General features: G+C 38.2%; 1 protein-coding gene across 1 annotated transcript in view; it reads left to right on the top strand.

Annotated features, from left to right (window-relative positions):
- The first annotated feature begins 8,686 nt into the window (after positions 1 to 8,686).
- Positions 8,687 to 26,673, top strand: part of CA1H11orf94 (chromosome A1 C11orf94 homolog) — a 30,540-nt gene continuing 12,553 nt past the window's right edge. Inside the window, 1 exon segment of the mRNA XM_030328016.1 lies at positions 8,687 to 8,741. Coding sequence (XP_030183876.1) covers positions 8,687 to 8,741 — 55 coding nt within the window.

Genomic DNA, 26,673 nt, shown 5'->3' with positions numbered 1-26,673 from the left:
TGTGCTGACAGCTCAGAGCCTGGAGCCTGTTCGGATTCTGTGTCTCCCTCTCTCTTTGCCCCTCCTCCACTGGCACTCTTGTACATGCTCTCTCTCTCTCTCAAAATAAACAAACATAAAAAGAAAGAAATTTACAATCTAGTATTTGCTTTTCTTTTTTCCCTGCATAAGTGCTCTTTTTCCCTTACTCTTGTCATTCTGAGATGTCACCTCCCAAGTAAACCAAAGACATTAAAACCATAAGACACTAGCTGTATTTTCAACTTCTGCATTATGGGAAAATTACATGTTGCTAAACTATATTCAATTCAATTATGTTTTTAAATGAGTTAGTGCTTTACATAAGTGCTTTACATGACTACATAAGTAGTTAGAAGATAATGTTGAATCATGAAATTGTTAATATATGCATGTTCTCATCCTAGATAAATGGCAATTTCATATGGTTCAACCTAATAATATTTATAATGGAAGTAATGGATTATGGTAGTTAAGAGCTTGGAAGTCATGCTGACTGGGTGCAAATCAGTTCTACCATTAACTACCTGTTTGACACTGAACAAGTTACCAAATCACTCTAGGTCCCAGATGCGTCATTTATAACATGGGATAATATCTGGACTTGTTGTGAGAATTAAATTGTATAATTCATTAAGTAATCATTTAATAAATTTTTGCTATTTTTCATTCAAAGTAAAGTATTTATCACACCTATAGATCATGCCTGGTGTATATATGAATTTAGGGGTCATTTTCTCTAAATCTACTCTGTACTCCCATGTCTTTAGGCCAGGCATTCTTAGCCCTCAGGTTGGAAACAACTGATAAAAAATATATATTTATAAGTCAGGGATAATATAAGAAAAAATATAAGAAAAAAGTACATTTGTTAACAATTGCTATTATGCTTCCATTTCTCAATCACTAATTTCAATTCTATTGGTTGATTTGTTTTTATATATTAAGATTTAGGATCACCACTAATTCTCTCAGTTAATTATATTATAAGATTTTTGCAAATCACCTTCAAAATTGTTTAGAAGACAAAAATCATTTGGCTTAAAAATGTTAAATTAGATCTTCTGCATGACATATCATAGTGAAACTGGCAAAATACAAGGATAAAGAGAAAATTCTGAAAGCAGCAAGGGGTAAACGTGCCCTCACATATAAAGGGAGACCTATAAGACTCGTGACTGATCTCTCTTTTGAAACTTGGCAGGCCAGAAAGAATTGGCACGAGATTTTCAGGGTGCTAGACAGCAAAAATATGCAGCCGAGAATCCTTTATCCAGCAAGTCTGTCATTTAGAATAGAAGGAGAGATAAAGGTCTTCCCAAACAAACAAAAACTGAAGGAATTTGTCACCACTAAACCAGCCCTACAAGAGATCCTAAGGGGGACCCTGTGAGACAAAGTACCAGAGACATCACTACAAGCATAAAACATACAGACATCACAATGACTCTAAACCCGTATCTTTCTATAATAACACTGAATGTAAACGGATTAAATGCGCCAACCAAAAGACATAGGGTATCAGAATGGATAAAAAAACAAGACCCATCTATTTGCTGTCTACAAGAGACTCATTTTAGACCTGAGGACACCTTTAGATTCAGAGTGAGGGGATGGAGAACTATTTATCATGCTAATGGAAGCCAAAAGAAAGCTGGAGTAGCCATACTTATATCAGACAAACTAGACTTTAAGTTAAAGGCTGTAACAAGAGATGAAGAAGGACATTATATAATAGTTACAGGGTCTATCCATCAGGAAGAGCTAACAATTATAAATGTCTATGCGCCGAATACCGGAGCCCCCAAGTATATAAAACAATTACTCATAAACAGAAGCAACCTTATTGATAAGAATGTGGTATTTGCAGGGGACTTTAACACCCCACTTACAGAAATGGATAGATCATCTAGACACACAGTCAATAAAGAAACAAGGGCCCTGAATGAGACATTGGATCAGATGGACTTGACAGATATATTTAGAACTCTGCATCCCAAAGCAACAGAATATACTTTCTTCTCGAGTGCACATGGAACATTCTCCAAGATAGATCATATACTGGGTCACAAAACAGCCCTTCATAAGTTTACAAGAATTGAAATTATACCATGCATACTTTCAGACCACAATGCTATGAAGCTTGAAATCAACCACAGGAAAAAGTCTGGAAAACCTCCAAAAGCGTGGAGGTTAAAGAACACCCTACTAACGAATGAGTGGGTCAACCAGGCAATTAGAGAAGAAATCAAAAAATATATGGAAACAAACGAAAATGAAAATACAACAATCCAAACGCTTTGGGACGCAGCGAAGGCAGTCCTGAGAGGAAAATACATTGCAATCCAGGCCTATCTCAAGAAAGAAGAAAAATCCCAAATACAAAATCTAACAGCACACCTAAAGGAAATAGAAGCAGAACAGCAAAGGCAGCCTAAACCCAGCAGAAGAAGAGAAATAATAAAGATCAGAGCAGAAATAAACAATATAGAATCTAAAAAAACTGTAGAGCAGATCAACGAAACCAAGAGTTGGTTTTTTGAAAAAATAAACAAAATTGACAAACCTCTAGCCAGGCTTCTCAAAAAGAAAAGGGAGATGACCCAAATAGATAAAATCATGAATGAAAATGGAATGATTACAACCAATCCCTCAGAGATACAAACAATTATCAGGGAATACTATGAAAAATTATATGCCAACAAATTGGACAACCTGGAAGAAATGGACACATTCCTGAACACCCACACTCTTCCAAAACTCAATCAGGAGGAAATAGAAAGCTTGAACAGACCCATAACCAGCGAAGAAATTGAATCGGTTATCAAAAATCTCCCAACAAATAAGAGTCCAGGACCAGATGGCTTCCGTGGGGAATTCTACCAGACATTTAAAGCAGAGATAATACCTATCCTTCTCAAGCTATTCCAAGAAATAGAAAGGGAAGGAAAACTTCCAGACTCATTCTATGAAGCCAGTATTACTTTGATTCCTAAACCAGACAGAGACCCAGTAAAAAAAGAGAACTACAGGCCAATATCCCTGATGAATATGGATGCAAAAATTCTCAATAAGATACTAGCAAATCGAATTCAACAGCATATAAAAAGAATTATTCACCATGATCAAGTGGGATCCATCCCTGGGATGCAGGGCTGGTTCAACATTCGCAAATCAATCAACGTGATACATCACATTAACAAAAAAAAAGAGAAGAACCATATGATCCTGTCAATCGATGCAGAAAAGGCCTTTGACAAAATCCAGCACCCTTTCTTAATAAAAACCCTTGAGAAAGTCGGGATAGAAGGAACATACTTAAAGATCATAAAAGCCATTTATGAAAAGCCCACAGCTAACATCATCCTCAACGGGGAAAAACTGAGAGCTTTTTCCCTGAGATCAGGAACACGACAGGGATGCCCACTCTCACCGCTGTTGTTTAACATAGTGCTGGAAGTTCTAGCATCAGCAATCAGACAACAAAAGGAAATCAAAGGCATCAAAATTGGCAAAGATGAAGTCAAGCTTTCGCTTTTTGCAGATGACATGATATTATACATGGAAAATCCGATAGACTCCACCAAAAGTCTGCTAGAACTGATACATGAATTCAGCAAAGTTGCAGGATACAAAATCAATGTCCAGAAATCAGTTGCATTCTTATACACTAACAATGAAGCAACAGAAAGACAAATAAAGAAAATGATCCCATTCACAATTGCACCAAGAAGCATAAAATACCTAGGAATAAATCTAACCAAAGATGTAAAGGATCTGTATGCTGAAAACTATAGAAAGCTTATGAAGGTAATTGAAGAAGACTTAAAGAAATGGAAAGACATTCCCTGCTCATGGATTGGAAAAATAAATATTGTCAAAATGTCAATACTACCCAAAGCTATCTACACATTCAATGCAATCCCAATCAAAATTGCACCAGCATTCTTCTCGAAATTAGAACAAGCAATCCTAAAATTCATATGGAACCACAAAAGGCCCCGAATAGCCAAAGGAATTTTGAAGAAGAAGACCAAAGCAGGAGGCATCACAATCCCAGACTTTAGCCTCTACTACAAAGCTGTCATCATCAAGACAGCATGGTATTGGCACAAAAACAGGCACACAGACCAATGGAATAGAATAGAAACCCCAGAACTAGACCCACAAACGTATGGCCAACTCATCTTTGACAAAGCAGGAAAGAACATCCAATGGAAAAAAGACAGCCTCTTTAACAAATGGTGCTGGGAGAACTGGACAGCAACATGCAGAAGGTTGAAACTAGACCACTTTCTCACACCATTTACAAAAATAAACTCAAAATGGATAAAGGACCTAAATGTGAGACAGGAAACCATCAAAACCTTAGAGGAGAAAGCAGGAAAAGACCTCTCTGACCTCAGCCGTAGCAATCTCTTACTCGACACATCCCCAAAGGCAAGGGAATTAAAAGCAAAAGTGAATTACTGGGACCTTATGAAGATAAAAAGCTTCTGCACAGCAAAGGAAACAACCAACAAAACTAAAAGGCAACCAACGGAATGGGAAAAGATATTTGCAAATGACATATCGGACAAAGGGCTAGTATCTAAAATCTATAAAGAGCTCACCAAACTCCACACCCGAAAAACAAATAACCCAGTGAAGAAATGGGCAGAAAACATGAATAGACACTTCTCTAAAGAAGACATCCAGATGGCCAACAGGCACATGAAAAGATGTTCAGCGTCGCTCCTTATCAGGGAAATACAAATCAAAACCACACTCAGGTATCACCTTACGCCAGTCAGAGTGTCCAAAATGAACAAATCAGGAGACTATAGATGCTGGAGAGGATGTGGAGAAACGGGAACCCTCTTGCACTGTTGGTGGGAATGCAAATTGGTGCAGCCGCTCTGGAAAGCAGTGTGGAGGTTCCTCAGAAAATTAAAAATAGACCTACCCTATGACCCAGCAATAGCACTGCTAGGAATTTACCCAAGGGATACAGGAGTACTGATGCATAGGGGCACTTGTACCCCAATGTTCATAGCAGCACTCTCAACAATAGCCAAATTATGGAAAGAGCCTAAATGTCCATCAACTGATGAATGGATAAAGAAATTGTGGTTTATATACACAATGGAATACTATGTGGCAATGAGAAAAAATGAAATATGGCCCTTTGTAGCAACGTGGATGGAACTGGAGAGTGTAATGCTAAGTGAAATAAGCCATACAGAGAAAGACAGATACCATATGGTTTCACTCTTATGTGGATCCTGAGAAACTTAACAGGAACCCATGGGGGAGGGGAAGGAAAAAAAAAAAAGAGGTTAGAGTGGGAGAGAGCCAAAGCATAAGAGACTGTTAAAAACTGAGAACAAACTGAGGGTTGATGGGGGGTGGGAGGGAGGGGAGGGTGGGTGATGGGTATTGAGGAGGGCACCTTTTGGGATGAGCACTGGGTGTTGTATGGAAACCAATTTGTCAATAAATTTCATAAAAAAAAAAATGTTAAATTAGGCAATTCCCAATTTTTCAGGGCTACTTTCCTCCACATCAAAGCCAAATTTATTTTCACTTCTCATTTATCATTAGACTAAAAACAAAATTGACTGGAAGTAGTAAATTAACACCTATTTATCTACATGGCACATTGAAAAGGATATAACTCAGGATCCTAACTGCCCCTGAGTACCTCCTACACTGTCCTCCCTAATATTCACCCCCCTCTTAATTATTAAGATATTTTCTAATAATAATCATAGATAATATATGGTTCAATATGGTTTTACAAAGTCTGATTTTATCCTCATAATCAAGCTTTTTTGTAGCAAATAAACCAATGTCAAACATTAACAAAAAAATCATCATCACCATCATCATCATCATCTCATGAAACCCAAAGGGCAACCAGCCTCACAAACAACTAGAACCAGAACCTGGGAAGGCCAGGAGGACCTGAGGGTTGCATTCTTCATCTCTGGCTCTTCCCTCTGTACATATGTTTCATTATGTCCAATGACCATCAAGACACCCAGTTTACTTCTCCTGTAATCAAATGACCAGCGCAACTGAATTATGGTTACTCAGTCTTAATTCCAAGATCCCAGGAAAATATAACTCTGATTAGCCCAGTTTGAAAAGCTATCCTTTCCTGATCCAATCATATTTGACCATCAGGCTAGGGCCATGTACTGCAACGTGGCTTCCATGGCCCACCTGTGGGCAACTGGCAATTTTAGAACTACTTGTTTGTAGTTAAGTTAAGCACATAACCCCAAATTGTATCCACTATGTCTAAGGCAAGTATTAGTGTACTGGCTTTTTAAAATCTATTTTAATTTTTATTTTATTGAGCTAAAGACACCATGGGATCCATTAACAGGTTTTTAAGTGTATAATACAGTACTGTTATCTATAGGCACTATGGTATACAAAAATCTCTAGAACTTACTCATTTTGCATAACTGAAACTGTGTATCTGTAATTAGCAACACCCCCCACCCCTTAGCCTCTGGCACTATCACTCCAGTCTCTGCTCTATGAGTTTGAACATTTTGCACACCTCATGTAAGTGGAACCACTCAGTATTTGTCCTTCTGTTACTGGTTTATTTCACTTACATAATGCTGTCCGAGGCTCATCCATGTTGTGACATATTGCAAGATTATCTTTATGTATTTTATCTTTACTTATTTTATGGATGAAAACCTAAAGTTCTGGAAGATTCACTGCCTAGGGTGAAGTAGAAAAATTAGAATTTGACCCAAATATTTTATTACAAATTGTATATTTCTTTTTTTAATATGAAATTTATTGTCAAACTGGTTTCCATAAAATACCCAGTGTTCATCCCAACAGGTGCCCTCCTCAATGCCCATCACCCACTTTCCCCTCCCTCCCACCCCCCTTCAATCCTCAGTTTGTTCTCAGTTTTTAAGAGTCTCTTATGGTTTGCCTCCCTCTCTCTCTTTTTTCCCCCCTTCCCCTCCCCCATGGTCTTCTGTTAAGTTTCTCAAGATCCACATAAGAGTGAAAAAGCATAGTATCTGTCTTTCTCTGTATGACTTGTTTCACTTAGCATAACACTCTCCAGTTCCATCCACTTTGCTACAAAAGGCCATATTTCATTCTTTCTCATTGCCAAGTAGTATTCCATTGTATATAAACCACAACTTCTTTTTTTCCTTTATTTTTTATTGTTTTTTTTTCAAATATGAAATTTATTGTCAAATTGGATCTATTTTTAATTTTTTGAGGATCCTCCATACTGTTTTCCAGAGTGGCTGTACCAGTTTGCACTCCCACCAACAGTGCAAGAGGGTACCCCTTTCTCTGTATCTTCATCAACATCTGTTGTTTCCTGTGTTGTTAATTTTAGCCATTCTGACAGGTGTGAGGTGGTATCTCATCATGGTTCTGATTTGTATTTCACTGATGGTGAGTGATATTAAGCATCTTTTCATGTCTCTGTTAGCCATCTGTATGTATCAGCTTAAGTTCTTTAAAAGAGCCTAGATTTGGGCCCTGAGGAAATACACCATGATTGGTTCTCTAAGTTTGAATGCTAGGACAGAGAAGATACAGCCAATGAAGCTTGATGAAGGGAGGAACACAGTTGTAATAAAAAGTAGTTAAAAAAAAAAGTAAGACAAGTCACCATATATTTACCGTTTAATGGAAATTAGTCCAAGAAAATACCAGTATCTATGGGTAACAATAGAAATTTGTGCCTCTCCAAATATAAAATCCCATGTTTAGGTAATTAAGAGAATCTATTTTATGTGTTGAAGGTATGGCACTGATTTCCATTAAGTGCATTGCCTAATTCCTTTAAGCGTATGCTGGACAAAATCCTGGGCAATGTCAATGCCATTTATGAACCTATGCTTATTTTCATAATTGACATAACTCATAGCTCCCTGACTTCAAGCATTGAGATAAGAGGTCTCCAAAAAAAAATATCATGGCATTTTAATGCTTAAGGCCAAATATATGGGTATTTGGATATATTCAGTTGATTATTTTAAATTTTTTGTTTTCAAAGTTTAGAAAGTCTTATTAATATAGTCTTTAAAAAACTGCCTTAATACATTTTTAAAAAGTATGGAATATAGTTTGAAATATGTGAGCGACAGCCTAAGACTTGATAAACAGGGTTTTGGCTATCAGTGCTTTGCATGCCAAAACAGTATTGGACTACATTGTACCTCAGAAATTTGTACTCATGGAGAATATGTTCATTACTATTTAAAAATTAATTGGTCCATGGGCACCTGCGTGGCTCAGTCAGTTGAGTGTCCAACTTTGGCTCAGGTCATGATCTCATGGCTCTTGAGTTTGAGCCCTGCATCGGGCTTTGTGTTGACAGCTCAGGGCCTGAAGCCTGCTTCAGATTCTGTCTCCCTCTCTCTTTGCCCCTCCCTTGCCCATGCTCTGTCTCTCTGTCAAAAATAAATAAACATCAAAAAAAGTTTTTAAATAAATAAAAATTAAAATTAATTGGTCCTTTAAAAACAGTGTGTATGTAAATACACATTGGTCTTCTAAAGATACAAATACATACATACAGTGTGTATTCATACATACATCCACATATACACATGAGTTGGCCAAACTCCCTTGACTAGTGCTAGAACAAGACATCAGTCCTACATTCTTGGTAGATCTCATCTTAATCATGAGGCTGGACTGCCCTCAAGCAACGAGGAAAGGTCACTGTACCCCAAAGTGGGGTAAGAATGCTAAGTGAGCCTTCTGGTCTCATTTAGGAAGGCGTGATGGTGATTTACACAAGAGAGAATGAATAAAAGACTCTCTAAGCTGCTCAACTGAACCACTGCAGAGGCAGAGATTGTGAGAGCAAACTGCTTCTTAAAGGCTTGTGCCCTAAGACTTGCTAGTAGAATGTAGCTGAACAAAAATAAATGCTTTGACAGCAAGATGCTCCCTGGTACTACTTACTGAGCATGTCTAAATTCAGTACATAAGAACTAGTGAGGAAATCAGAAAGAGGAGTATTATTTTGAGAGTAAAAAAAAAATCTTCCTTTAGGTAAAAAGAAGACTTGGTTTTAAAAAATGGAACATCAGGGGCGCCTGGGTGGCTCAGTCGGTTAAGCATCCGACATCGGCTCACGTCATGATCTCACGGTCTGTGAGTTCGAGCCCCGCATCGGGCTCTGTGCTGACAGCTCAGAGCCTGGAACCTACTTCGGATTCTGTGTCTCCCTCTCTCTCTCTCTGACCCTGCCCCTTTCATGCTCTGTCTCCGTCTCAAAAATAAATAAAATTTTTTTAAAAAAATGGAACATCAATTTATGATGTATTAAGGCACGTTTATTGTTTAATTTATAAATTGAAAAGTTAATCTTATGCTTGCCTACCCAGCATACATTTGTTTTTATAACTAACAGTTTATTTCTAATATAGTAAGGTAAGTAGAGGCCTAATGTCATACAGCTGATTTTACTAGCAATTCTATGTAGAAATAGCTTTTATAATAGATAGGACTGCACACACAGACAACACAATGTGATTATGAGTAAAAACTGCAATATAAAAGAATGTCCTTCATTTAAATTGTTTTGCTTTTTAAACACTCAAAAGCAATAAAAGACCCTTGACTTCATTTCTATTTCAAAGCCCACTTACCACTTAACATCTGTTTTTCTGGGCAGCTGAAACTGTCTTGCTGACTGCATGACTTTGGATGAATGTTTAAAAAACCATCCAGTGATGTTCAATTTGATTTGAGACAGGTACTATCATGTCAGTTTGAGGCAACTGTGAATAGTCCTTCCTAAATATTTCTAATGCCATTTGATAGGTGTCATTGACTTTTATGAAAACTACTGAGCCACTTCCTTTTTTGACTGTGTTTGGAATTACTATACAGATCTCTTTCCTGGCCTCTGGCAGAGGCTTGTGATGTAAATAAATTCATATGGCTGGCTGGAAAGGAAGAAGGTGTGTATTACCAGACCCAGTACATCAAAGAGGTGTTCATGGTTTCAACAAAAATTAAGAACAGGAGTGCCTTAGATAGATACCTCCGAGATATTTCTACAGATCATGGCCTGCCTTGAAGAATGTTCTCTCTCAGTTAATACTCCTCCTTCCTGTCTCCATCTCCACCCTCATTCCAAGAATGTAGTAAAACCAGTGTTAACTATGAAAATAGTTATGAGAGAGTCTGAATAACCAGTAAAGGAAATTTGAGTAAAGGGGATGATGATATGTCCACGTCACAAACATAATCCTAACAACTATCTATCTATCCATCTATCTACATACTTACCTACCTAGAAGTCTTTGTGTAAATTTTCTCAAAGCGACAAGTTTATGTCTTAAAACCGCACCTTTGACAGTTTCCTTAACTATAAGATACAACAGATTTTTAGAACACTTTGCTCTTAACTATGAGATATAAGATTTTTAGAACACTTTGCTCAAATCTTGCAGAGTGGACACAGTGTATAATCTGATTCACGTCTCTGTCCTAAATTAAAGTTTGTTGTTTACAGAAGCAATTATTAAATCTCAAAATTCTATAATTACAAAGTACTTAACACAGAAGATGAAATCCTCCTCATCCTCCCAGAGGAGAATCACTCTCAACATACACTGCATATCACTATTTTCCACCCAAAATATTTTTTCAATACTTATACTAGAATCTATTATTGCATTTTCTTTCTATAAAATATTCTTTGACCAGGATTTTTACCCAAAACCTAGAAGCACCAGACTATTTTCACCCTTCCCATTCAATTTTCACACAGAGGGACAACTTCCACATTCTTTCTCTTGTGCTTTTTTCTTTCTTGATCTGATTCCTTTGTTTGATGGAGCAGGGTCTTTGGTGGTAGAGTTCATAGAAGTCTCTGGCATTCTCCAAAAATGCCATTCAATTTTAAACTATAACATTCATAATTGGCATTTCTTTTTTATTTGGGAGATTGTAATGAACATTCTAATAAAGTTTGCCGTCAAGAACATTGCTCATAAGTGAATCAAGCTCTGTCTTAATTTTCATCTAAAATTAAACATGTATAGGGGTGCCTGGGTTGCTCAGTTGGTTGAGCATCTGACTTTTTTTTTTAATTTACACCCAACTTAGTTAGCATATAGTGCAATAATGATTTCAGGAGTAGAATCCAGTGATTCATCCCCTACGCACAACATCCAGTGCTCATCCCAGTAAGTGTCCTCCTTAATTCCCCTTGCCCATTTAGCCCACCCAAAACCCCTCCAGCAACCTCAGTTTGTTGTCTGTATGTAAGAGTCTCTTTATGGTTTTTCCCCCTCCCTGTTTTTATATTATTTTCACTTCCCTTCCCTTATGTTCATCTGTTTTGTATCTTAAATGCCACATATGAGTGAAGTCATATATTTATCTTTCTCTGATTGACTAATTTCACTTAGCATAATACACTCTAGTTCCATCCATGTTGTTGCAAATGGCAAGATTTCATTCTTTCTTGATTTCCATGTAATATTCCAATATATATATGTATATATATGCATGTGTATATATGCATGCACATGCATATATATATATGAATGTCACATCTTCTTTATCCATTCATCAGTTGATGGACGTCTGGGCTCTTTCCATACTTTGGCTGTTGTTGATAGTGTTGCTATAAACATTGAGGTGCATGTGCCCCTTTGAAACAGCACATGTGTATTCTTTGGATAAATACCTAGTAGTGCAATTGCTGGGTCGTAAGGTAGTTCTATTTTTAGTTTTTTGAGGAACCTTCATACTGTTTTCCAGAGTGGCTGCATCAGTTTGCATTCCCATCAGCAGTACAAAAGGGTTCCTCTTTCTCCACATCCTCGCCAACATCTGTTGTTGCCTGAGTTTTTAATTTTAGCCATTTTGACAGGTGTGAGGGGGTAGCTCAATGAAGCATCTGACTCTTGATTTCAGCTCAGGTCATGATCTCACAGTTTGTGAGTTCAAGCTCCACATTGGGCTGTGCGCTGACAAAGCAGAGCCTGCTTGGGATTCTCTGTCTCCCTCTCTTTCAGCCCCTCCCCTGCTTGTGCTCTCTCTCTCTCTCTAATTAAATAAATAAACATATTTTAAAAATAAAAAAAATTAAATTAAATATGCACAGCAAAAGATTGAAATTTTATGAAACTTTAAAATTACATTTAAAAGAAAAAGATTGATTTTATGTTTTTTTTTTTTTTTTCAATGTTTATTTTATTTTTGGGACAGAGAGAGACAGAGCATGAACGGGGGAGGGGCAGAGAGAGAGGGAGACACAGAATCAGAAACAGGCTCCAGGCTCTGAGCCATCAGCCCAGAGCCTGACTCGGGGCTCGAACTCACGGACCGCGAGATCGTGACCTGGCTGAAGTCGGACGCTTAACCGACTGCGCCACCCAGGCGCCCCTAGATTGATTTTATGTTTAACAAAATTGAATAATATTCAATATAACAACATGAAAAAATATATATTGACTATTTAGTGCTGATTTTTAAGTAAGAAATGCTATCGCAGTTCTCTACCTAATAATGCTTCCAAAAGCATGCCATAGACAAATATTTACTAAGTTTAGAATTTATCACCAAAAAGTAGAACGTGAGCTGGACTGGAAGACAGGAGCTCTAGTATCTGTCTCTGATTCTTCTATTTACATTTATATGAGAAAGTAACTTAAGTACCAAGACTTTGATTTCCTCATCTGTAAAATTAGAGAATAGATTCATTTTTTTAAAGGTTACATACAATCTGTTATGGAGTTTGATGAAAGCTGCTAGAGTAAACTACATGTTATATAACAATAAATTCTCCCAAATTTAGAGGCTTGACACAAGAGAAGTTTATTTACTGGTTCATTACATGGCCAAGTTCAATAAACATATTCCAGGTAGCTTTCTTCCATGTGTCAATTGGGGAACTGAGGTTTCCTCCATCTTGTGGCTCTACCATTCCCTAAGCCTTGGATATCTCTGCACCTGACCCACAAAAGAGTAAAGAAGAAGCAAGGAAAGTACACCCAAGGAAATGACACCCCTATTTTCATTTACTTGTTTTCTATTGGCCATAACTAATCACATGATCCTATTTAGATGCAAGAGGGACTAGGAAATATAGTAGACTAGACAACTTCACAAACACCATCCTAATTATATGGTATCTATGATTCTAGATAAAGAATTAAAGGTCTCAGGAAAATTCAGTAAGTGCAAGTATATTCAAATGGCTTCTATATTCAAGCAACACCCCATGCTGCAGTTAATGGAATGACCTATTTCCCAGAAAATGAAAAATTTCATAAATACACTGTAGAAGTCATGGCTTGAGATATAACCTGCCATACCACAGAATTCTAGTAGGATCCTGTGTTCTGCAGCACTTTATCCACCGAAAGTAATTCCACCATTTCCAGCAGTAAAGCATCTTGACTTCATTTCCATCTCAAACCTGAATCTATTTCTGCCAGCCGTCTCCCTTCTTCTAGCAATGATGTCTTACAAATTTCCCTCCTAGAAGCTGGCTACATAATTTGTGAGTCCCAGTGCAAAGTAAAAACAAAACAAAACAAAACAAAACAACAACAAACAATAGAGCCCTTTGCTCAAAAAGTAGGGGGGGAGTGGGGGGGTGGGAGGAGGGGGATGCCATTAAAGGAACTAAAATATAAAGCTTTATCCTTTTCCCACTGATTTCTCCCTACTTATCATGTTGGGGTTTTTGGGGGGTTTTTTGCTGCTTAATGTCATCCTAAGTAAAGAAAAATTAAAATTTTAAATTACTAGCTTGAATGTTACTATCCTATGCAGTGCCAGTTCTAAATGGAAATACTAGAGTATTTAATTGATGTGGGGAATCACCAAAATTACCCTGTTTGTATTCTGTGGTTCAATCCCATAGGCCCCCTGAACTGACCAGAAGAGACAAACACAAGTCAGACACAGGAGTCGAGAAGTAGGAAGAGCATGCCCACAAAGGAAAAGCCAGTCAAAGGAGTACTCTAGGCCATGAGATTACTTGTGGGGAGAGAAAAGACATCCCCTCCCCTTACCCCCAGGCCCTGAGGATCCAGTCTTGGAATGATGAGCATGCACACGTGCTGCCTCAGGTCCCAAGCAGGGGTTACCCTCCCACCAGCCACTTTAGAGAAAGTCAGTCAGGCATTTCCCCTTCCCACTGGCCCAACTCTGGGCAAATGAGTGACCCCAAGGATCTTTAACCCTCTGTACCAAGGACTGCAGGAAACTGTATCTGCTGTGCCATTTAATACCCCAGATCACTGGTATTAGGACAGCCGCCACTATGTCCCACTCCCAGACATGGACTGACTCCAACTAGCCAACCTCTACACCCATGCTCCATTGTCCCACTGCGCCTCACTTACAAAACAAGTCTCTAGCACAAATTCTGAGATAGATTTATCAAGAAGTTCAGACTACAGTTGGCAAACATGTGGTCCTGTGCCACTGCACTGGCTGAATGCCCATGAAGCCAGAGCCAACCTTACTTCAAATAAATGAATTTTCAGGAACAATGTGTCTTTCCTCCAACTGTAATCCAAATAAATCCCAGGGCTTCAAGTGACCTAGCCTTGCCAAGGTGTTTCACTCAAAGAAACACAATCCTGTAAAGTTAGCCAAGTGTAATTAAAAATAATTCTACTCTTTTCTTGCCTTATGAAAAGATTAATAAAGAGAATCTAATTCATAACACAAAGCTATATAATTTTTAAACTCCTAGTTTCTGTTCCCCAATCCTTCCTTATGGAAGCTGCTCTAGAATCTTTTATTCTTTGCTTCTCACTTGCCATTTTGCAGCAAAATATGTCCTCCCTGACAAAAAGCCCATAAAGTTTTTTGCTCTCCATTTTACTACCCTCACTCCCAGCTCTTATGTAAATGAACTCAGCCTCTTGGATTTCTTTTTAAACTTTTTCTCTTCTTTGCCCATTACTAAGGTTCTCTACCCCGAATGAAAGTCCAGAATCTGATGCAGAGGGCAAAAATCTTTCCTTCCAATGAGAGTGAGAGAAGGGAACAGGCTGTAAATACATATTTAGCAATATGTTGTGTCCTGATTACACATTAATAATTTTATTCCTCTTATAAATCAAGGACCTACTCACTCATATTGATTTCACTTTTTCCCTAGAATAGCTCTTGATGCTGTTAGCCTTTCTTAGTTTAAACAGTGGCTCTTCCTCTGTGGTACAGAAGCAAAAATAATGAGCACCTGCTATCCTTGCAACACTGAATGAGTCATTTAATCTCGGCCTTCCGTTTCCTCTGTAGTGTATACAAACTATGATTTGGGGCAATCCAGCAGTCTGAGGAATGGACTCTTTCTCAGTTCCATGAATTAATGGCTAGATTATGTGTCAACCGGTAGTATTAACTGATCTTAAGAAAATATGTGTCAAGGAAAAGAGGGTGGTCTGCATTAAAAATGTCTCCTTGGAAGGGACATTGGGGTAGTCATAGCTAATCATGGTTTTCTGAATTTAGGTAAAATATCTCTAAGCAAACCTTCTATTTTCCAATAATATATTTCTGATTAATAGTTTGACCCTCAAATACATTGATTCTGGAGGAAAGAAGTAGTCCTTAAGGATGTAGTACACAAAAGTTATGGTCATTGGGGATGAATGTGTGCCATTATAAATTAAAATTTTGGATTTATGGATTATATATTACCCTTTTGTGGATTAAGATAGTGTGAGTCTGTTACTGAAATCCTTATCATTTCAGAGTATATGAAAGTGAATAGATTATTAACTTGTTAAACTGAGTACACACTTGAAATGTTAGTGACCTGCTGGTCAGCATCTCTATCTGAATGCCACTCACTGGCTTAGCAATATGTGAAATTAGATGACTAAAATCTAACGATCAGGTTGTTGTAAAATTAGAGATAGAGCATGTGAAAATCTTGAGCACAAAGTCTGACTCACCAAGCTACTTAAAGTTCTTTTAAACTTTTTTTAATGTTTATTTATTTTGAGGGAGAGAGAGACAGAGTGCAAGCAGGGGAGGGGCAGAGGGAAAGGGAGACACAGAATCTGAAGCAGGCTCCAGGCTCTGAGGTGTCAGCACAGAGCCCAATGCAAGGCTCGAACTCACAAACTGTGAGATCATGACCTGAGCAGAAGTCAGATGCTTAATCGACTGAGGGACCCAGGTGCCCCTAAAAGTTTTTTGTATGAATACATTTTCCTATTTATCACTTTACAATGAATTGTTTCACTTTATTATCATTAAGACTACAAGGATCATTTGTGTTTAATCTATGCTTCTAAAGGAAGGAGAACAAAATATTCCATGTACTATGCTTTAACCAGGAAGAAGGAATCTTGTCTAAACTTTTGATCATGTCAAAAGAAAAACATTACAGAGCTTCTGCTAGTTTTTCCCCTTACTGTTAAATTTTAGACACCATGGTAGAAAGTCTTTTAGGTTAGCAGAGCTCCTTTAAAATTTTGTGCTGTGAAATGGTAGTCATCCACAGTAGAAAGTCCTTCCTGTTAAAAACAGGCTCAATTACATGTCTAGTTTAGAATAGTGAGCAGGAGGCTAGAAGATAGAAGGGGACCAGAGACAAAAAGATGAAGGCAGCCAAAACTTAAGGAGGTTATATGGACAGCAAAAATTATATGAAGGTAGGAAATTGGTAATGAATGTTAGAAAGGTGATGATTAATATTCTATTTCTTGTTTCGTCTCTATAGTTATACCATGTAATCACTCTATCACTGTCTAGTTTGGAATGCTATAACAAATTACCATTGAATGGGTGACTAAAATAACAAAAATTTATTTCTCATGGTTCTAGAAGTTGGAAGTCTAAGATCAGGATGCTAGCATAATTCAGTATTGGTGAGGCCTCATTCCTAGTTATGTCCATATGTGGCCTATTCTTGTTGTGTGCATGCAAAAAGAAAGAAAATCCCCTTTTATCTCTTCTCAAAAGGACACTAACCCATCATGAGGTCTCTACCCTCATGATCTCATTACTTCCTAAGGGCCCCATCTCTAAATACCATAATATTAGGGATTAGGGTTTCAAATTGTGAATTTGGGCAGAAGGCAAACATTCAGTCCACAGCACGTACCCTCAAAATAAAAGTCTGCCACATGCTCAGTCTCATGTTATTGGCCATTTGGGGAACTGAAATAATCAGGGCAATGTCCAGAATGAGGCCAAGTATGAAGAAGAAAGAAGCAGTAACATAAGGTAGGATTCAGAGCAGAGACTATGAATAATGAGAGACAAAAACCCCAGGAATCCTTACAGATCTGAGAGATAAGAAATGTAGTTGAAGATTGTGGTTTCCCAGTTGGCACTGAGGCTGGACAGGGTGACCTCAATAGTCTAGGAGAACTGGAAGAATCCAGGCAGTTGATATTTGGATCACACTTGTGGGGCTCAGCATCCCAAAATGTTCAGTGTCCTTGTTGCCTAATGATGATGATGATGATGGTGATAATAACAAAGGTCAGAGCCACCAACCCAGCTATATTCTCCTCCCTCTGGGCACCTTGGTTCTAAAACCACAAACCACAAACCTGCACATGCTTATCTATGAAACTGAAACAGATACTCCTGGCCTGTTAAAATAAATGCACACTTTAATCAATCATCTTTATAATATGCACAACTGTAAGCATTATTCATGTTACTTTATTTTCCAAGAATCCACCTGCACAGACACACTTCTATGTTAGGTAACAACATTCTGTAGGCTTTATCTTGTTGGATTTTTAGGAAATTTTTTGTCAATATGTTCCTTTCCTCAAAACTTTTTATCTCTGCAGACATCTCCTTTCTTCTGCTACTTTTTAAATTTTTTTTTAATTCCAGAATAGTTAAAATACAGTGTTGTATTAGCTTCAGGTATACAATATAGTGATTAAACAATTCCATATAATACTCAGTGCTCATCATGATGAGTGCACTCCTTAATCCCCATCACCTATTTCATCCATCTCCCCAGTCACCTCTCCTCTGATAACCATCAGTTTGTTCTCTCTATTTAAGAGTTTGTTTCTTGGTTTATCTCTTTTCTTCTTTGTGTGTTTTGTTTCTTAAATTCTACATTTGAGTGAAATCATCTGGTATTTGTCTTTCTCTGACTGACTTATTTTACTTAGTATTATACCCTCTAGGTCCATCCCTGTTGTTGCAAATGGCAAGATTTCATTCTTTTTAATAGCTGAGTAATATTCCAGTGTGTGTGTGTGTGTGTGTGTGTGTGTGTGTGTGCGCGCGCAACTTCTTCATTCGTGCATAGATATACACTTGGCTTGCTTCTATAACTTGGCTATTGTAAATAATGTTGCACTGAACATACAGGTGCACCTATCTTTTCAAATTAGAAAACATCTCCCTTCTTAACTTACATCTACAAATGTTGCTTTAACTTGTTAAAATGCCCATTTTATCATAAGCGTTACTAAAACTGAAGAGTCATATCATATTAAATTATTATCAAGGCCCCTCTGCCTTTCCCTCTCAGTTGGCTACTCTCTCAACATCCAGTATCTCCTCCTTTCACCACGCATGATTCTAGATGTGCAGACTATAGCTTAGGTGAAAACTCAATCCTCTTAAATGAAAACAGAAAGCACTGTCACTATTTTCTGAATGACATGGAAATCCTTCCATTTGGCATTTGAGGGTAGCTGTATATATATATATTTTTTTTGAGAGGATAAAGAGCAGGAAAGCTCAGTTTTTAAGGAGAGACAATGTTGGGTGAAAGAGAAACTCCTATGATAAAAAAAACATTTAATAATTGCTCACATCATGTAGTAAAAAAATCTTTAAAGACAATCTATATGCCTACAGCTTCAAAAAACATTTTAGAAGAGAATGGAAATTTTTGGTATTCCAATTCTCAACTCTGACATTTAAACTGCTTCCTTAAAAAAAAGAAAAAAAGAAAAAAACCCACTTGATGAAAAGACAAAGGGAAATTGTTGTTAACTTGCCAAAGAAATAAATTAGAATCTAAAACATGGAATTACTATACAACTATATTATATGTATAATATATACATATATATAATATATATGGTAACATCATTATTTTTAGTTTCTTTTTATCTTCATCCTTGTCTATCCTAAATTTCTGTTTCTAGATACAGATCTTTATCTGCATCAAATCTCTACCTTCACTTAGCCTTAGCAGTTCCCTCTGAAAATCCAGTCATGTGAGATTACTAAAATGCACTTATTACCAACTTAAAGCAAAACAATTAATAACCAAATGTCTGCCTGCCTGTCCTCAGCTGAAATGCTTGCATGTACATTCATTCACACACACACAAACACACATACACACACACAGTCCTTTCTATCACATTCTCTGCTCCCTCTACTCAAGGCTTGTGCCACTATGATATGCAATGGGAAGTATGAATAGCCTGTGGCAAGTTAGAAGTACAGTTATTTAACAAATCATACTCTCTGTCTCTTTGTGCTATATGGGCTTTGCTAGACCAATTGTACAAATTCATACAACTTTGCATAGTCTTGGCAAAATGGAAACAGTTACAAGGTATAAATCTGTATTAAAATTCTCACCAAAATAATACATCCTAAATAAAAACCTATGACCTCCCACAAGCACATATAAATATACTGTCTTCTGGGATTCACAACACAGCACTTGGCATATGCTTGTTGCTTTTTTTCTCTTTACATTATCACATTGTATGAGATATTTCTGTAATTAGTTGTTTATTTAAAAGTTTTTTTCCTCAAACAAGCCTCAGAAGCAGGACAAGCTACATAATTTGAAGACCCAGTGCAAATGAAAATACAGAGCCCTTTGTTCAAAAATCTTCAGAAATTTCAAGACAGTGACACCTGAGATTAAGTCAAGCATTGGGCCTTCTGAGAACAGGGGCCACTTGTGCCACTACAAAGGCTGCACACACATGAGGCCAACTCTGTTCTGCTGGCAAATTCATATTTGTCACCCCCAAGCTTACCGCAGTGTCTGAGAATAAGCACTCAGTAAAAGGATGCTGAAAGATGAAATCAATAAGCAGTTAGGCCCTAGAATTTTACAGTATTCTATAGAGAAAAGTAAAACTCATTTTTATTTTTTAAATAAAAAGTTGCCCTTGGTGTACGTTATCTTACCTGGAGTTTCTGGTAGATGAAATGAGGGGTTAATTAATCAATTAAAGGATGCTTACTACCCGCATATCTACAGACCTCTTTTCTACCTCTTTTGGAGAGTTTAAAAAAAGTTAAAAGCCATAATGGAAGATGTCAATGGATGCCAATATCCAAGAGACTGGAAATTGGGAGTCTGAGACTTCTTTCCACACTTGGTCCCCTCACCACCACAACCTTCCCATTCACAGCCCATCTATCTGTATGCTTTGCAATACAACATTACACCTTCACAATCTTGCCCTGTCTTTTTATTCCTGTATGTTCCATACTCCAAGCCCAGTAGTTCCTCATATTCCAGAATACAACTTAAATCTTCAGCTGGAAATTTTTTGACTGTCTGTGTATACATGATGAAAGATTTGCAAATCTAATTTATCTGATGTACCAGTTGAGATTCTTCTATTAGAATAATACTGTCCAACATTGTTCACTTGAAACAGCTGCTTCTCAGCAGACGGATGACTCCAGTAGTCACCTTCAGCCAGATATCCATCAGAACTACGACCTGGATGAGAGAACTAGCTTACAAAAATAAGAACTGTCCCCCTTCCCCCCTCCAGCATCTTCTAGATCAGAATCGACACAGAATTTTCTAGGGTCTTCCAAAATGATCAATTGTGTTTTTTTCTTTTAATATGTTCCCATTCTGAGTTTTTGGCTTTGGGCCAAGACCTAAACTGGCACTGGAAAAACTTATATATAATAAGAAAAGCTTATGTTCTCATGACATTTATGACCTGATGGGAAAGATAAAGTACCAGAAATTTCATAGGAAGTCATCTTATTGTAATTTCCAGTCCAGATTTGCTAGCTCTCAAGAGTATCCTGAGTTTGGAGAAGTATCCATCCTAGGTGCTTCCACAGACCTGAGCACCAAGTCTTTTGATGTCATCTTATCACGTGCCTAGATCAGATCCTGTTCAGGTTGCAAATTTCCAACCCATCCTGGATGACTCTAAAGACAGGGTCTGTGCTGAGTTGTCTTGCAATTTAAACGGATAGTCTGCCACTCAGCAATCTTCCTGAGTGATATTTTCTTGGTCAAGTTTGTGAGAAACAGTCAAGCAGGAAGGAATAACAGAGCAACTACATACAGCTGAACTTGGAGGGAATGCTATTGAAGAGATTTCAAATACCTGGAAGAAATTCCATAAGGCCCTTAGTGAGTGGAAGCTGTAAGGACTGCAACCCACAACTCCGTATTTGCACTGCAGACTTCACCTGCCTAGAGCAAATGTTCAGACTTCAAGCTCTTGGCTTCTTTCTCCTATTCTGTGAAGCCCTCTTTTCTATGCTCCATATCAGCCCTTCTTTGACATTATTTTCATTTATTCTCACCCTAAGCAAATTGATGGCTAAATCCCCCAAAGGATTTGAAGCATCCCTGCCTTCATAGAAAAGGGCCTGAGCAACTTTTATTATCAGATAAAATCAATTGTCTAAGTTTTCTTTTGGTACTCTTGGCGTATGAAAGACTGCTGACAAGGCCAACTTCAAAATTATATAGTTAATGAAACTAAACCAAATGTACTAAAATGTTGGGCCAGAACCACTTTGACATTTATCGAATATTTCAATAACCACACATGTGGCTTCAGTAAAGCTTGCAGTATGCAAATAAAGTGGTTTTTTATTTTGGACAGTTTTCAGATTCAGATCTGATCTATCATGTTTGTTCCTGCTGAGATGTTAAGTTTTGCAAGTCACTGGGTATCTTCTCTCATCACAACTTTAAAAGTATACATGCATCTCTGTCTACAGGGCAGGTGATCTTATCTCTCCTTTTCATTTCAGCTATTCAAGAATTATTATATTAATGTAATATCTCTAACTGCAAAAGTCCACTTACATCCAAGTTCAAAGAATTAGACCCAGGCACAGTTTGAAAGTCTTAATTATTGCCTAATATAAAATCTTCCCTAAGTACATTTGTAAATCAAAACTACTTCACCTGTGCTCTAGTCACCAGGCTATGAGCCTACTGGTTCTTTTCCAAGACATGCGATTGAGTCATGCATTCATCCCAGGCACTCCCATGCAGGCATACAGCCTACATTCCTTTCCAAGAAGAAGATACATGTGCCCACATGTCGCTGAAACAGGCATGCCCACCACTTAGAACTTGAACTTTACTTTTCCTGGCTACTAAAAGGTAAAGAGTCCCAAACCATTTTGGGGAGTAAGAATTTGACTTACTTACCCAATGAAACATATAAAATATCTGTAATTTATGCACCCACACATATGCATCTATGAATGTGTGTATACATATCTTTGGGATATCTCTTGGCTCTTGGATATCTCTTGGCTCAAACCTTTCCCTACTGAGAAATCCTTTGGTTATAACTGATTATGTTCAGAATTGGTAACAACCAAGATTCTTGGAAATTGCTTTACACTTTATCTTAGGTCAGTTTCCCTGGAAAGAGATCCTGTGATGAGGATTCTTGTGCAACAATTTATTGAGAAAATATCAGGAGAAGGAAAATAAGTCATGCAAGGTAGAGCAATGATCTCATTTCTTCTTTCATTTCAGCGATTTATAAGTCATTGTATCAGTGTAACGGCTCTCATTGCAAAAGTTGTGGGAAAGCGGGGAGGAAGTAAGAAAAAAAAAGGTATAGTTTCAGTTGGTGACTAACTTCAGCCTGATCCCGCAGGGAATGCTAAGCAAGAATTGCACCATAGAATTGGTCCAATCTTAAGGCAAGGAAGCCATATTTATGTACCCTGGGTCAGTTCTCTGGAGAGGAAAATCATCTCCCATGAACGAGGGTTCCCATTTGGTCAAGGGCAAATCTCCAGAGAAGGAGGCAGCTATGAGCCATTAGGTAGCCAAAATTCCCAGCAGCTAGTAGTTAAGTGCATCAACAACATCTTAAGTTAAGGATACCAACAAGATTTACTACAGTCTACCCCTTATACTGCTCAGAGCCACTTGATTCTCATATTAAGTTTACTCTTTCCAGGCACAGCTTCTCCAAGATTTAGAGCACTTACAAGTTCAGGGAAGACTGCAAATGTAGTTTAATAGATCAAACTACAATCAACTGACTGCTGCAGTTGATTTCAAGGTTGTAACTTATACTCTTTATCTCCCTCTTCTGCCACTCATTGCAGATTTCTTCCTTCATAGCCTGTATCTGTGCTGAGCTAGGTAGTTTGCTTGATGGGCCCTCATCCCTAAGAATCTAAGTCCTAGTGACCATCTCCTTATCAGGCTGGGGGTGCTATGGTTGCATTTACACTTAAAACCAAATATGATAAAATCAAAATATGCTAAAATGGATTGACTTAGTGACAAAAGCATTCTCCGTGATCCTACCTCCTCATGATAACTAGAGTCAATTATCCTACCATTGTGTAACTATAATCTTAGCCTGCTGGTCCACTGGCATGAAAAGCCCCAAATGACCATTCAACAAATGTTTATAGGGATTTTTACTATGTCTTCTTGAGAAAGAGTTCTCCCTCTGAAAACCAGGACCACCAGATCCACAGGGCTTATAGTTTCAGAATGAGAAGCACAAATTCCCCAAATGGGCCAATACAAGTGATGGTGAATACAGCCACTTTTACTTCTACCCATTGGTTCTCAGACACATAAAACAGCATATGATAGCCACTGGTTTAATGTGAACACCACATCATGAAGGATGGTACCCCATCTACACTGGATGTCACCCTCAAGTTGATACCTCAACTGAGAAGAGGCAATTCCACTGCACTACCAGGCCATCCAGTTTGGGGATGTTGTGGCAGGACAGATGTATCCTATGGTCATGTGAATACCATCTCATCTGCACTGCCATAAACTTGGTTCCTTTGTTCAAAGAAATATTATATGAGATCTTATGTCAATAGATTAGATACTTTGTCAACACGTGGGTTGTGATGTTAGCCAAGGCAGAAAAGGTCAATCCACCCTGAAATACAAGACAATCCTATCAAAATACATCACTGTCCCTTTTAGGGTAAAAGGGATATCAAAATGAAAACTTTCCCCCAAGTAGCTGCTTGGTCTCCTTGAGAAATGGCAGTTTAATAGGGAGCCAGCATTGGTCTTGGTGGCTGATAGACTGGATATTAGAAATAGCAGTAGTTTGATCAGCCTTTGTGAATGAGACAGAACTCATGTTGTTGGGCCCATTCAAAGCCTCCATTCCTATGGCCTCCAACTATGGACACTCCATTCAGAAGCCCACTGCACAATTCTTGTAGTGACTGAGGACAGAGGAGGCTGACATCTATCTTGTCTACTTAGTTGTTTAGCACCTCTTCTGCATTAAGGTGCAGCATAAGGTTACTTACATTTTGTGCCCTTTTCTAAAGTTCCAACCATATGCCTCTTGCCCAGACATTATTACCACTGAGCTTCCAATCTTGCTCCTATCAAGCTCCTGAGCAGTCAACTAACCATTCACCACTGCCCATGAGTTTATGTATTTCCAACCCATTAAGCCACCCCCCATCACTCATGAGTATGGGGATATCTTGTCTCAGGCCAGCTTCCACTCCAACAAAGTGACTGAGCCAAATCACTAAACTCACTGAATAACTGCCCATTTGAAGGATTTCCTCTCACTACAATCATTCGGTCCCACCCTTGCATGTGAATGCAGTAGAGCAACAGTTCATTTTTAGTTTACAGCCACATATCAAGTTGAATGATCTGGGAACCAAACTCAGGATTTTGCCTCTCATCAGCCATTTGTAAGAAAGCCCCAAAGGCTGTAGATGTGAGCTGAGGGAGAGGCACTGGTGAAACACTGATATGTGACTTGAGTGTAAGTGTCATGCAGCTTACTTTTGTTCCTTGGAATTGCTCAAGCCCCAGCCTTGGGATGGGATCTACCACTTCCATTTTTCAGTGGATTGCTGTTGGGCCCAAACTTATTGCTGGATGGGCTGACAGTATCCCGCTCATAAAGGGAAGTTATTTCTGAATGGTCACTTGATATCGCATGATTAGATGCTCAACTTCTACTGGAGCCTAATAGCAATCCAGGTATTTTCAAATGGCAGGTAATTCTGTTATGGATGGCCTTGCTCCAGAACTCTGTGCTTAAATTCCCTTACTAGGACTTTCTAGAGGCTCCAGATAGTGCTTTTTTCTAGGAGAGATACCTCTAGCACCAGAGGGTCTGCCAAACCATATTGCTCAAGGGTAGGACTGCTTGTTCCATAGCCTGGACTTGCTGCAGAGTCCTTTATTGCTCTGAGATCCACTCCAAACAGCCTTCACCTGCTAAAAAAATGGGTCAAAGCAATACTCCCAACTAAAGAATATGCTGCCTCCAAAACCCAAACAGACCTACCAAGGTATATGCTTCTTTCCTAGTGTTACAAAGTGTATGGTGCAATAATTCGTCCTTTACATTCAATGAAAATGTTCCAGCATGTCTCACAACACTGGAAACTATAAAAATGTCACTAATGTGACAGACTCCCGAATCTTTTTAGAATTCATCTCTTCCCCTCACGAGCACATGTGTCTTACCAAGACATACACTTACTACTTTTTGTTCGTCAGATCTAATTAGCAAGATATCATCAACAAAGTGGACCAATCTACAGAATATCCAAATGATCCAGCTCTCTTTAGTTTACATTGTGACAAGGAGAGGAAAATGAACATAGCCCTGGGATAAGACCACAAATATATATTGTTGTCCATCCCATGTGAATAGGAACTGCTTCTGATTCTCATTCTTTATGGATATTGAAATAATGTACTTGCCAGCTCAATAGTTTTATACCACATAAAGAGGCTGTGTTATTCTGATCTCATAAAGATACCAGATTTGGCAGAGCAGCTGCGGTTAGTTAAATTTGCAATTAGTCCACTGTCATCCTCCCATGAGCCATCCAGTTTTTGCAAGAACCAGACTGGTGAATTAATTGGGGATATGATAAAGATTACCACCCCTACATTCCTTAAAATTTTAATCTACCGACCTCTTAAAAAATGATACTGTTTTTATGTACTATGACAAGGTGGACAGGGTGGAGGCAGTTTCAAAAACTACCTGGCTTCTCTGACTACAATAGCTTTTACTCTAAAGGTCAAGGAATTAATGTGAAAGTTGTGCTGATTACAAAGTATGTTCTTCTGATTATGCATTCAAAAACAGAGGTAATGACCACTAGGTGAATCTCTAACCCTGGTGAACACACTGAAATAGACATAGACAAAGACTTCATTTTTTTTAACCTGATCCCATATGCTTCTACTCTAACAAGAGACGATTGAGGGACTCCGCATCCCTAGGTATCAGGATCAACAAAGACCCAGATCATTAGTTCTTGAAATGTTAGGGTATATCCCTCTCCAAAGTATACAGTTACCCAAATAAGTGGCAGTAGGGTCTTTGAGGGAAGGACTGGGTGTCTCACTGCTCTGTATACTCATGGTGTTGCTAAGTCCTTTTATATGGATTTCTGGTTACTCCTTCAGTTGATGGGCTCTATGCCTAAGAATCTCCTCAG

The sequence above is a fragment of the Lynx canadensis genome, chromosome A1 (genome assembly GCF_007474595.2).
Source record: "Lynx canadensis isolate LIC74 chromosome A1, mLynCan4.pri.v2, whole genome shotgun sequence".
In the NCBI taxonomy this organism is placed as follows: domain Eukaryota; kingdom Metazoa; phylum Chordata; class Mammalia; order Carnivora; family Felidae; genus Lynx; species Lynx canadensis.
Note: the sequence above shows the minus strand (reverse complement) of the source record. Positions and strands in the feature narration are given on the sequence as shown.